Genomic DNA, 13,130 nt, shown 5'->3' on the forward strand with positions numbered 1-13,130 from the left:
ATGAGATGGGTTTGTGCCGTCACTCATCGATCGCTTTTAGAGCTTTATGTTGTATAGTGATATCATGTTTGTTGGATTGACAGTCAGCCTTTACTACTAATTATTTATCTTGTTTATTCTACTATATGTGATTATATTAGAGGTTATCACTACTGTTTCTCACCTGAATGGGAAGCACAATGAGCGCCACAAAGATCATGATGACCACCAGGAGTTGCGAGGGCCAGATTTGGGGGGTGACATCTCCAAAGCCCACAGTGGAAAAGGTGACCACACAGAAGTAGAGTGAGTCGAACAGGGTCAGGTTGTTCCCTGCTCGTTCGAGGTGTTGGATACCACAGATGCTGATAGAGGTCGGCAGGTTGGGAAAGATGTAGAAAGCATCACTGAGCGAGAGAAAGACTTCATATTCTGGGTGAGCTATAGGTGCCTCTGGGGGCCTTATACATGGAGAGTTGTCTTTCACACCTGTGCGTATATGTGTGACTTGTGTGTGTGGAAATGGCGGAGGATGCATGCTTGAGCGCATATGTGGGACATTGTATATTTGTGTATATAGGTGTGCGAGTGCCCGCTGTGCATATAATTGTGTTCTTTAAGGGATAGATGAGTCAACAGGCAAATGTCAAATCTGACATGGTCAGAGAGCTTAATTCAGGCTGTGTGTAGGATCTTCTAGATTAGTCCATGCTTTCACACCAGATATGCTGTGAGCTGACACATCCTCCACTGTCATCTGGAAGAATCAACCAGTTGTCATTTCAGAGCACTATCTCACTCTTACAGTTACCAATTACCTCTCTGCTCTCTCTTTTCTCCCTCTTAGATCCAGGAGCAGCAGTTTTTATTCTCCCATCTCATCTTTGTCCTGCATGTATCACACTATTGCTTTGCGTAGCTTGTCCATCTCACCCTCTTTCTGCTTCTTTCCTCACCCTGTCTACGACTGTGACCCTGTCTACGACTGCTATTCAACCTCCATTTAATGTCTCTCTTTTCCCGCTTTTCAGTCCCTGTTGCCCCCCCCCCCCTTCAGTTCAGTGGCAGCAAGGGTACTCACCAAGTAAACATGAGACACACCAGCGTGCTGATGAGTATCACCACTTGGTTAAACATGGCTGAATGCGTCCGCTGGATTGCCCTGTGGAGATCATTCTGCAGAGACAGGCACAGATATGACTTAATGTATGGAAGAAGCAACAACCCCAAGCGCTGCATTGTTAAGGTGTAAAAGAAGGGTAAACTACAGTTAATAGATAGTAGGAAAAAAATACATCAAAAAACAATGGGTGGAATATAAAAATGCACTAAAAAAGGAGATAAAAACGGCAAAGTGTTGAAATATATGGAGCAGAGAGAGACACAGTTTATTACAAAATGTGGAGCAGGCTTCGCTAGATGGATGGAGGCAGGGAATGTGAAAAGCTTCAATAACAAGCCCTAAGTGCAATTTAAATGTTTTGTGACTGATTTACCTTCATGGCAGAAAAAGCCGGTGAGCTGAAATGGCAGAGACAGAGAGGGGCAATCGCATGCCAACAAAATAAAATAACAGAAATCGAAATAAAAGTAATGGAACAATTGGATAGGGAGATAGTGCTTCACTCACTATCATGTTCTCCAAAGCGTGTTTGGCCAGCCAGCAATTGAGAAATACAGGAATGAAGAGGTTTCTGAAGGAGGGCAAAATCACCTGCCAAGAAGAGAAAGCTTCAGTCTGCTTGGCTCTCTGTCTCATCACTTTCTTTCATATGTTGTATACAGTCACAGGAACTCTCGCAAGGAAAGGGGTTGTGTGAGCATGTGCTTGTTGTGATAGCCTTTCCGTATTAAATACGTGATGTGTATTCAAGAAGGGAGGATGGGATTGCAGTGATTGGGTGCTGTGAATGCTCAGTAATGCATATCCTTCCACTCACAGTGATCATGAAGGGAACAGCGCTGATCATCTCCAGAATGAAGGGGACACGTAATACTTGCTCCCAAACGTTGCCCTGGAAACAAAAAACACACACAGGGGTCAGGAAACTCCATTGTCATGGCGACCTTGTTACCACATAACAGGCATGATTGTGAAGAGTAAAAGGGAACAAATTGACCGGCTTTTCCACCATAGAATAAATCGGGATATATAAGAGTTATACAACTCCCTTGTGCCCTTTGAGAGGAGAAGCAGCATAACTTGTCGTTCAATTAAGATGTCAGCCATGGCTGTTTTTATGTGTCTGCCACCTACATATGGCTGACCTGAATCTGACTAGTGTAGGTGGACAGGCACAGGCTATGTCCACAGGAATCAGTCAGCTCTAAATGCTAAGGCCTCTAGCCTCCAGAGTAATCTGCAGAGGGAGCCCTTTATAGGCTTATAGTGTCAAGTACATCAAAGGCAGGGCGACCCGTTGATGGATTGCCCCCCCACTACAGCAACACAGGGGCCTCCCCTAAAGTCTGTCTGATGTGTCAATAACAGGACAGTGCTGAGGAAGCCTCAAGGCCCACTGAGGTGCTCTCCAAATGCATGAGCAAAGGAGCAGCATCACGGGAGAAAGGGACAACTTCAGTTTAGTGGACTGAACAACAGATGAGTGCAAAGTGGACAAATACAACCCTTAAGCACATTGCATGAATGCCCACCCCCATACACACACCACACATGTAGACATTATAGCCACAGACATCACAAAAGCAGACTGGCTGCTGGGGGCCACACGTAACTCACCTTGTAGCTGAGATACACGAGCAACATAGTTTCTGAAAAGCTGATGAAAGCCACAAGCACCTGCAAAAAGAAAGACAGAGTTGTAGAGAAATTGAGAGATGCAGACACGGAGAGGAGTCGAGATAGTCGGAGAGAGACCAGAGCAGAGAGAAATTAGGAGTCGCAGAGATAGAAGAAGAGAGCGTGGGAGGAATCAGTAGGCGTGCTGATGATTGAGCTTCAGAGGGAGCAGGTTTAAGTGAAGCAAGAAACAGTCTGGTGTCTGATTGTAGACATATATGCATGTGTAATCATTCTGTAAGTGTAAATACTCGTGTAAAGTAAAATTATCTGATTTCATGTATTTCCGTCCTAGAATCATGTGACATAAATTAAATGCTGATAAACCAATAAAAGGAATACAGAAACTATGACGTGCAGATATTTGTGTAAAAAGACTGAGGCCTTGTTTACACAGCACTGTACTGATTTATCTGACCTGCAGTCCCCACAGCGGTAGAGGTCTATCCACCCAGATGATCAGTTTCCTACAGAGTGGAAGAAAAGCAAAGGATAGAGAGCAGAGGAGAGAGATGTGGCAAAAAAAGGGACAACAATTAGCTGGAGGCTACTAAAATATTCTTTTCTGCTGGACACAATGACACTTGACAGGGACCTTGAAAACAGCTCATGTCACTAGGCCCTACATAAAATTTAATTATGCTGTTTACAACTGAAGAACAGTGGAGTGCACAGCTGCCAGTGTGCTCATATTGTAGGAAAAAAGTAATATTCACACAGTCAAATGGAAATTTACAGCCTTATTGTGCGAGAAAGGCAGTTTTTTTTTGTGCCAAAGACACCCTGGGGCTTATGATGGCTGCTTGCCTGCGCTCTGATTTGCCGTACGAGTCTCCTGCCCAGAGCAGGAGGTGGCCCATCCCTTTCCTGAGCTCACTCTGTCAGCCTCCTTATTCATGTGGAGCCAGAGCTTAGCCAGTGTCACCAGCCACCAATTAGATCAATAGGTCCCCGAGCAGGAGACATGGCATAGCCTCAGGTCCATGGACACTTCCTGGTTTCTCTCCCTCTCTGCTGTTGTATATTACACACTTTATCTCCACTAGATCGCTGTTGATTAGGCTGCACAGGCACTACATACATATTATGTTGACAGGTAATCCATACAGTTGGATTGTGACGAATGAATGTGGATCTGTAATGCTCAATATCAGCACTGTGAATTGCATCAGTTAAGTGAAGTTGCATTGATTGCGTTATACAACGTTTCCGACCAGAGGGCTGGTGTTGGGGATGCCGGTCCTCCAGGGTGTGCGGTTTCATGGTCCTTGTCTGCAGGCTGAAGCCATCACTCTTAATTAGAGACTTACCAGTCAAACTCACTACAGGGGCGGGATGATGTGTTTTGTTTGGTGCAGTTCACTCCGCTCATGCTGCAGGGGGGAAAAAAACAACAAAAATGGCAATGAAGGTAACTTCTTGTCCAGATTCTCTCACGGAAACTGGGCTAATCTCAGTCCAAATATCAGTTTACATTCCTGATTACATCTCCACCAATACTTTTTACGGGATACTCTATACACACTGTTATCTCATCTATTGACCTGATGCACTTGCTCTTGCTATCAGGCCTCCACACTCACAAAGACTTTTTTCACCTCATTAAGCCCCTGTTATCGCCATTTCTCTCACCAGTCTTGTCTTCCCTCTTGCGGGTTGTCCAACAGGACTCTGACAATGTAGAGGAGGCAGCTCAGCACTTTCAGAGCGAAGTTAAACATACGCACTCGCAGACCTGCAATGCAAAAAAAAGACATAATCATTCAAATTAAATATCAGCAGCTGAATATATAGACACGTTTTCTTTTATTTAAATATGATTAAAAATGTTTTTAATATGCTTCATGCATGTTTTAAAAATCTCTGAAGAAAGCTCTGCGGGATTCTTTGAAGTAGTGTAACACTGTATACAAAACTACTAAAAAAATACTAAAATACGAATACATTTTTAAAAGACACAATAGCTAATAGCAGATCAAAAACTACCAAAAAGTTCACCAGTCCCTAAAATTGTTCTCCAAATCATGATTCATCACATCTTTCCAATTAAACATGTGCAGCAATGGTGGACTGACAATGATTGGCTTAATACAGCAGAAAATGTATACAGTATTTTATCTTGTTTGCTGAGAGCTAATCTTGTATTCCTTACACCTCTGCTTATATTACAATTACAGTTATTTATGCACTGATTAATACAAAAGAAATGAATGCCATAACTATTTGTTAAAGATCTTCATCTACTTCAAATTAAGGTTTTATGAATACATGTTTTGATAACTTTGTGCATGCAGGAGAAAATACATATTAAAGGAATGACATTTCTATAAATGAATCCACTGATCATCTAAATAGCTACACGAACATATAAAACAGTCACAAAGAGCGGATAAGTTTAACAACTGGTGATGAAATGCAGAGCAAGAATGACAGCACATCACAGACTAAAGTGAAACAATCAAAAATAAGAGCATCTCATGGTGTAAGAAAACAGACAGCAGGCAGGAAATTCGCCCAACTAATTACAGATAGAGAAAGCGAGGTCCCAGACAAAGGCAACTCACTTGATCTTTGGTTTTTGATGAAGAACAGCTTGAGGCGCTCCTTGAAAGTGTTCTCATTCACATAGAACTCTACTTGCACCCTAAGAGAAGAATGGAAAGGTTGACAGAGACACAGAGAGAGAGACAGAGATAGAGATAAGGTGGGTGCAAGAGAAAAAAAAAAGGAAAAGGCAGGAGGCGCTGCAGGTGATTGAAGAGATGACATACTTCTTTTATGGAGTCAAGTCAAGAGACAGAAGAGGGGAAGCAAGTAAGTGGAGGGCTGGGAGATAAAAGGAAAAGGAATAAAGGTGAGGAATAAAAAGTGTACAATTGAACACATTGGAGATAGAATGGGTAATAATGATTATTTGAACATTGAAAAGTATGGAAATAAGACACTGGCTCTGGCTGCATTAAAGACTAATGGGTTTTGGAGGAAATGGTGTTCCTGCTTGTCCGCTTGCCCATAGGCCCAGACAGCTGCAGTCAGTCTCGTTATCTCCACTGATTAAATATAGAGCAACAAATTACTTCCCTCTGATGTTTCTGCTGAACATGGGGGGCCATAATTACTGCTCTTTCTCCCTTTCCATTCTGGCACCCTTCTGTTACAGGGACACACGCACACACCTACTGTACACGCAGGCTTAAAATACACACCTGGCAACCGGATCATTAGGATTATTAGACCATTCACACGCCCATCTGACATGGACGCTCATGGGGAGACATGATGGAAATGACAAAGAGACACTCTTCAGACAGCTCTTACATGTGTACAGACACATAACCAGCGGGACTGAAGGTGACTGTATTTCCTGTCTGACCACCTCAGGGGAAAATTCTCAATAGCTCTCCTTTCATCCTATGGAGGGAAGAGTAGATGACTCAGATCGAGGATGAAAAACACCAGGCCTGACTCGCTGGTGGTCCGTGCATATTACACAGATGAAAGAGAAGCAGAACAAGTGCAATCTATTCCCCCGTCGGCTGCAGGAACAGGAAGAGATGGTGGTGGTGGGGGGGTCTTCCCAGGGTTCCAGAGTGACGCTATACCAGCAGCCGACATGGTCAGACGCACACATACCAAAACCAAGCAGCACTTTCCCAGCAACATTTGGGGGTGGGTTTCCTCTTTGTTGCTATGGCAACACAGGGTTCGTTGTCTTTTCCCTCCCTCTCACATAAGCAGATGTGAGCAAACACATATACTTGTGAAGTGTGTTCAGCCATTGAAGCTGATAGCCCGCTCCAACTTGTTGAAGGCTCCCTTCGCTCTGAGCAGCCTGCTAACAAAAAGGCTTCTGCACACATGATGGAAAACACAAGATACGCACAGCTCCCCAGGCCCGTGAAGGCCCGAGAGAGTGCGTGTGTGTGTGTGTGTCTATGTATGTGTGTGTGTGGTGAGTCGTACTGAGCTAATTGACTATATGACTGCATTAGTGCTTTCATGCACAGAGCAATCAAACAGTCAATACCATGGTGGTAAAAAGCCCAGGAAATCATTATCACCTGTTGCTAAAGTAAATATTATTATTCATCCATGTAAACTTTTTTTCTTTGCGTCTTTGCAGTTTAGGCAGCAAAAACTTCAAGGCAGGCAGGCTAACCCTAACACTTTTCTCCTTCGATAAGAAAAGATGCAGTTATAAATTAAACAAACCTCACGTAGCACTTAAGACCAACACAAACGGTCCTTCTGACTTTCTTCAAAGGTCACTATCAGAAACCACAGTAAACCTTTTATTGGTTTTTATAGTGTAGCTATGCACTATTCTTATGCACACTTCATCTAAAAATAATAACAATGATAATAATAACATCACCACCAAGGACACATTCAAATGTATAACCTTCCTTCTACAAAGAACTAAATCCATCAGTGTTCAAGCACACATCCACAAGGCATAATAACTAGAAAGCTAAGTGCTACTGGTTCTGTTGAGAGAGCTCCACTATGGCAAGTTATTGTCCTCATAACAAAACAAAATTGTAAAGGCTTTAATGTGCGCTTTCCCTCAAGCTAATGTCCTCTTTTACAACCAAATCCATCAGGCACTGCACCTGGCCAAATCATTTTTTTTTCTATCCTTTGCCAAATCTCCAGCTTCTTCTTCCTAAGACATCCAGGGTGACATACGTCCCTATATCCAGCCATCCATGCATTTCTTCATTCATCATTCAAGTCCTTAAAGCCTCTTCAAACTCAGTGAGAAGAAGCTGTGGTATCTACCCAGGAGAGGACGATAATTTCAGAGGTCATTTTGCCCTTGATGTTTCTTTAAGCGAGAGCTTTTCCACTTGAGTGTACAACAGAGGATGAAAAGTAAAGTGGAAATATAGCCCAATAAAGAGTTGAGCTGTGGGATAGATTGAGAGTCGGGATCTTTAATCTAAGGGGAGGATGGGGGAGAAAAACACAATAAAAACAAAACAAAATACACACACGCACATCACAATGTCCCCCTCTGAGCAATAGCCACATATCAGCCCCCCAAGGCCCTTCAGAAAGTACAAGGAAAATAAACAATTAGATAATTGTTGAGAAAAACTGCTTTGGGGACACTGATGTGTAGAAAAAGAAAAAAAAAACATGTCGCTGGATTAAGGAACAACCATTTCAGTGTATTGTGTAAGATTCACCAAGAGAATATATCCCCACATCTTTCTGTCTGCTCTGCTCCTCATTAAAAATACCGGTTTATCAAGCTAATTATTTTGAGGCATCTAAGATCATCTCATGGGCTTTAATAAGAAAAAACAGCAGCTTTAACAGCTGGAAACAAGAGAACATGAAGAAAGGGGCATGGCGTAGCATTTTAAACCTGAGCCTGGGGACAGAATTTGCATTTCCGCATTTGCATGTACACTCTGAAAGTTGAAGTGTGAAAGAGAGAGAGAGAGAGAGAGAGACAGAGAAAGAGAGAGAAAAGAAGAGAGAGCAGACAAAAATATAGACAGATAAATAGACGCAGACAGATGGACAGAAAGACAGAGGGGGACATGCGGAGGAGGATCTTTGAGAGAGAGAGAGAGAGAGAGAGCTGAACCTTGTTCTCCTGCTGCTTCCACCCATGCCTGTGCTCCATAATGACACAGCACTGGCCATCTAATGACACAGTTGAAGAGACTAAAGAAACCCAAATCTATGCATGCACAACAGCACAGCACTAACTCATCACAACGGCCGCACATAACGCAGAAATAGTATTCATACCAGTAAAGTAGGAAAAAATAAATATCAAGAAACAAGAAATAAGAAATAAGATAACCTAGTGAAGAATTCTATCCCATAAACCTTACACTAAGATCACTGATCAGTTTATTCTGTTATATTAATGGAAATAAAGCAAAAATGGAAATTCATAGCATGCATTTGGGAAAAAAAATCCACAATAAATATTTAAAAAATGCTGTAAGGAAAGAAAGGGATGAATCTGAATGCCCCAATTAAAAGAGAAAAACTGATCATAAGCAGACAAACTCAGGTCAAGCCAGGTCTATACTGTGCAGTGTGGACCACTGTGATATGGAAATGAGGACAAATGACTGTCTTGGCATTTATTCCACACATCTTTCGAAGATATGCAGATTAAAAAAAGGTAAGGGCTAAGAATAATTTCAACCTCTAAAAGGAGACTGATTTCAAAAGGTTTTAAAAAAGCTGTTCCCATGGATTAGAATAAAAATGTCATTTCTGGAGAACCATTCTATAGAGAAATGCTGATGACCATAAACCAGTTTGAGGTTCATGACTCAACATACTGTATTGCTTAAAATGATTGGGTGAGTAGGGGATCCTCTGTGAAAAGAGGACATAACTAAAAGAGCAGATACTGGAAAAAGCAGACAAAGAAACGCAATAATAATATACACAAACTACAAATAAGGGCAGGAGAAATTCAAAGGGATGACAAGAGGCAAATAAATTGCACATCAGCACGGGGCCGCTCTAACAGCTTAACAGAGGCAAGGTGTTCTCTACTTCATCCAGCCAATGGTTGACAGGGCAGCTTGTCCCTGACCCAGATACACAACCATCACACACATTGGAAATGAAAAATGAGAATATATGTACACATCCCCACTAAAGAAAGAGCCTTTTTTATTGTGGTAACACACACATTTTTCTTTTAATACTGACAATGCACGAGTTCAAGCTGACTCAAGAATCAGATGAAAAGAATGTCAGATTTTTTTTTTATTCCACTCACTGCTGCCGCGAAATTGATTTCAACACTTCAATGAAACAAGCAGTACTTCCATAATAACTTAATGATGACTGAGACCTTTGAATAGTCTCTTTCTTTCTCTGTCTTTTCAAATGTGTATAACAAAAATTCAACCAGTCTATCTGGTGACTGATTTATCTACTGTTTTATCTACCATGCATACGTACATATGTCTACAGCCTCCAACCGTCACTCTCTCTACCCACTAGCCTGGGCAAGCAGGAAAATGACAGCCATCATTTACAAGAAATGTGTGATCTATCTCACAGTATATTGATAGTAAGTAAGTGTGTACTGTAGTCTCTACTCAGGACCATTTCCTGAATAACCCCTGAGTTCTTATGCATTCAAACTTTCCATACATCACCAGTGGAAGTGCTCCAGCCATTCCTCCCCCTTATTCACTGACGTAAACCAGCCTCGCCTCATCCTTTCCTGAAACGATCATTCACTATTTATTGTTTAGAGGAGGAAATGCTGACATATTCCCGTAGTCTCTGTTTACCTAAAGGAGGAACAGAACGCAACAAGTTGCTTCAGTTCCTCTTAAATGAATTCATGGAAAAGCACTACATGGGTCCATACTTTCCTGGCTAAACAAACACCCCATTCATCCCTCTATCGTGAAACAAAGTATGGCTTAAACTGATGCCCAACTCTATTAAAAGCCATCCAATGACATTCTATCTCCCTGTGCCTTCAGATTACATTAGCCCAAGATGTTCGCAGACTTGATCAAATCAACGCGAGATATCAATCTGTTTCAACGTCGTCTTCAAATCACTGCTTTGAGGATGACATGTGTGAGGCAAGAAGAGAGAAACATGAGAGGGATCATCTCTATTGCCTGTCCCTGGTGTCTCTGGGGCTGCTTGGATTTGAATGGCCTGTGGTGTATAAAGCTAACACAATTTGGGAATTAGGGAGCTGCGATCAGTGGACAACTGTGTTTTGCGATCCCCCACAACAGTGTGGCACAGCAGCTCCCTGCCCCCACTCTGATGCCACGGGGCCCTCCAGCAACATCGAACACCGCTAGAGCCCAGAAGTGCCCAGACACATGCTAGTCAGCCCCATGGCTGTGTTAGTATCCGCAGCAGGATGGCTCTTAAGTGTTGACAGTGCTCGTCTAACCGAAAAGCTGGTTAGGGAATTCAATATCTAGCCTATTAAAGCCCAGTGGCAGCAAAAAAAATCTAAAAATAAAAGAACCAAGAGTCTGGATGATGACCAGGGACACACCCTGCACCGACTCTGTTCTCTCAGCCACGGGCTATTGCTCATCAGTGATAACAATGACAAAGAATACAGCTTTAACATATATCCAATATGTGTCTGTATCACTTACTATACAGTATACAGCCACAGAATCCAGGTGTTGCTGGAATACAAAGAATTAAATTTAATAAACTCTGATTGTGTACCCAAACAGAAGTGTCTCTCACTTTGCCTTCAGGTAATGTCTTCTCTGTACTTACAACCTTCTCACAAAGAGAGCAGCGGTTAATGTCCTCCGGGCATCATATGCACAATATTCTTTGTAGCAAGATCATACTCAGACTGTGTATGAGCCCTCCATCCTCCCACCATGCCGTCACATTTGTTCTCAAATGGACCTACTTGCAACCTTTCTTCTTTGCCAATATCAATTAGGATGTTGTTTTTATACACTTTTTTTTTAATAGAAAAGACCATTCGTCAGGCCTGTTGCTTTGGTTTTATGAGCCTATACCACTCCCTAGGCCCCCAGCTTCCCATTGACTATGCAGAACCCTCCAATTAATTTCCATTAGCAACTGGGTGTTTTTCAGTTAACTTTACTCTTGTTGTTTACCGGCAGCATCATGTGGCTGAGGACATGTGCATGAGTAATGAAAGAAGTTATGAGGTCCGCATGCTCCTTGTCTCTCCCACCTGGCATCAAATCTGATAAAATCACCTTTTCACAGAGTGACTCTTCTCATCATACCAGCCATTTATATTGCTAATATCCTTCCTTTATGCCAGCTCTGGCTCAGCAGACATAATGCATAATACATTCATGATTCAACAATTCTTGACAGAGATAGCTATCAGCTTTCTAAACTGTCTTAAAATAATATGACTGACACTTACAAGAGTTCTGAAAGGCTAACTAAAGGACTCCACCTTTATAGTGAAGTCAAAGCATAGCAAAACTAGTATGAATACTGACAATATTGATGGATCATGCTCTACATTGGCCTTACTACATTAAGGCTTGACTGGAAGAATTAAGGGGGAGGGAAAGGGAGTAGGAGCATGGGGAGAAAGGATCACAGAGTAGACTGAGACAGAGATCGAGGGAGAGAAGATGTGGAAGCGACAGCCGATAAGATATTGTTCTAAGGACAAATTTGTATGATAATCGTGGACTCTGAGGAAAGCTCCCACTGAGGCTTTCTATTGTGGAGCGATGGAGACTCTGTTGTGTTTGGTTTCTTGTCTAACAAATTAGACATACAAGTGGAGCTGTGATGGGAGTCATTTGTGTGTTTAAAGGCTCTTATGACCATGCCATCAACTCTGAGAAGAAATGGTATATTGCGCTGTAATGCTGAAACACAGTAATTGCTGTACTACATTAAGCCAGAAAATTCATTCATCTGAGAATTCTCAAAATGTAAAAAGTCTATTTGACAACAAAAAAGAGAGAAGATGGGAGGCTTTTGATGAAAGCCAGAGACAGAAAAGCTAGTTTACAAATTTAACCAGGCTATAATAAGATTTACACAAAAGGTACTACTGCTAACATAAACAACCTGCCATAAAGAATTCCATCCATTTCAGGTCTCAATATCATGTTCATATAATAGGCAAAAACCAGACTGGCAAAAATCTTGTCATCAGCCTGCAAAAGATTTGTATTTAATTGTTTAGTCATCTGGCATTTCCTCAAAACAGAAGCCTCTGACTCACTGCCAGAAAATATAAATGGTGTTGTTGTAATCAGAACAGTATCGTTCAAACATTCCTTCTTGTCCGTCCCTCTGTAAAAGCAGTACATACATTCACTTACTAATTAATCAGACACAGCCTTGATTAGAGGTATGGGTTATGGGAACTACACATATAAATATAATTGGCAGTTGTAACTTTCAGCAGCAGACCCCTTTTCTAATTCTGTCCAGGAAAGAAGGTTTGTTTCAGTCTGTACTGAGAAGACTGAGCCAGATTTAATATCTGTTTGTTCCAATTTGACAAAAAGATTAGATACGGCCAATGCTGGGCTGTCAAAGACAACGCTAATATGATTGCAGTTTTGTACATTTTAGCCAACTACTATTATATACATTATTATTAAACTATTATTAAATCTATATTATATATATAATATATATTATATTATAAATTTATGATTATGCACTGGAGGGGCCAGGGCAACACCCCCTACACACACACACACACCAATCCCAGAATCTAAGGACACAGGTAGAAAATAGTCACTATAGATAACAATAACAGTGCAATCAGGAGGATAGGAGATCCCTGTGCATGAAATAAATTAGTAAATCAATTCCCATCTTTAAAAGTCTGTGCTGCCTGAAAATT

General features: G+C 41.6%; 1 protein-coding gene across 2 annotated transcripts in view; it reads right to left on the reverse strand.

Moving 5' to 3' along the window:
• The window catches only part of LOC118323639 (potassium channel subfamily T member 2), a 35,023-nt gene that overhangs the window by 19,600 nt on the left and 2,293 nt on the right, over positions 1-13,130 (reverse strand). For both annotated transcript variants that reach the window (XM_035655670.1, XM_035655669.1), the window contains exons 2-9: positions 5,344-5,423; positions 4,412-4,514; positions 3,198-3,246; positions 2,720-2,779; positions 1,920-1,994; positions 1,610-1,693; positions 1,061-1,155; positions 164-344 (exon numbers count right to left, since the gene is read on the reverse strand). In XM_035655670.1, the coding sequence (XP_035511563.1) occupies positions 164-344; positions 1,061-1,155; positions 1,610-1,693; positions 1,920-1,994; positions 2,720-2,779; positions 3,198-3,246; positions 4,412-4,514; positions 5,344-5,423 (727 nt within the window). The remainder of the gene's footprint in view (positions 1-163; positions 345-1,060; positions 1,156-1,609; positions 1,694-1,919; positions 1,995-2,719; positions 2,780-3,197; positions 3,247-4,411; positions 4,515-5,343; positions 5,424-13,130) is intronic.

This window comes from Morone saxatilis, unplaced genomic scaffold (genome assembly GCF_004916995.1).
Source record: "Morone saxatilis isolate NCDOM2014 unplaced genomic scaffold, NCSU_SB_2.0 Contig14, whole genome shotgun sequence".
NCBI classification, from domain to species: Eukaryota; Metazoa; Chordata; class Actinopteri; family Moronidae; genus Morone; species Morone saxatilis.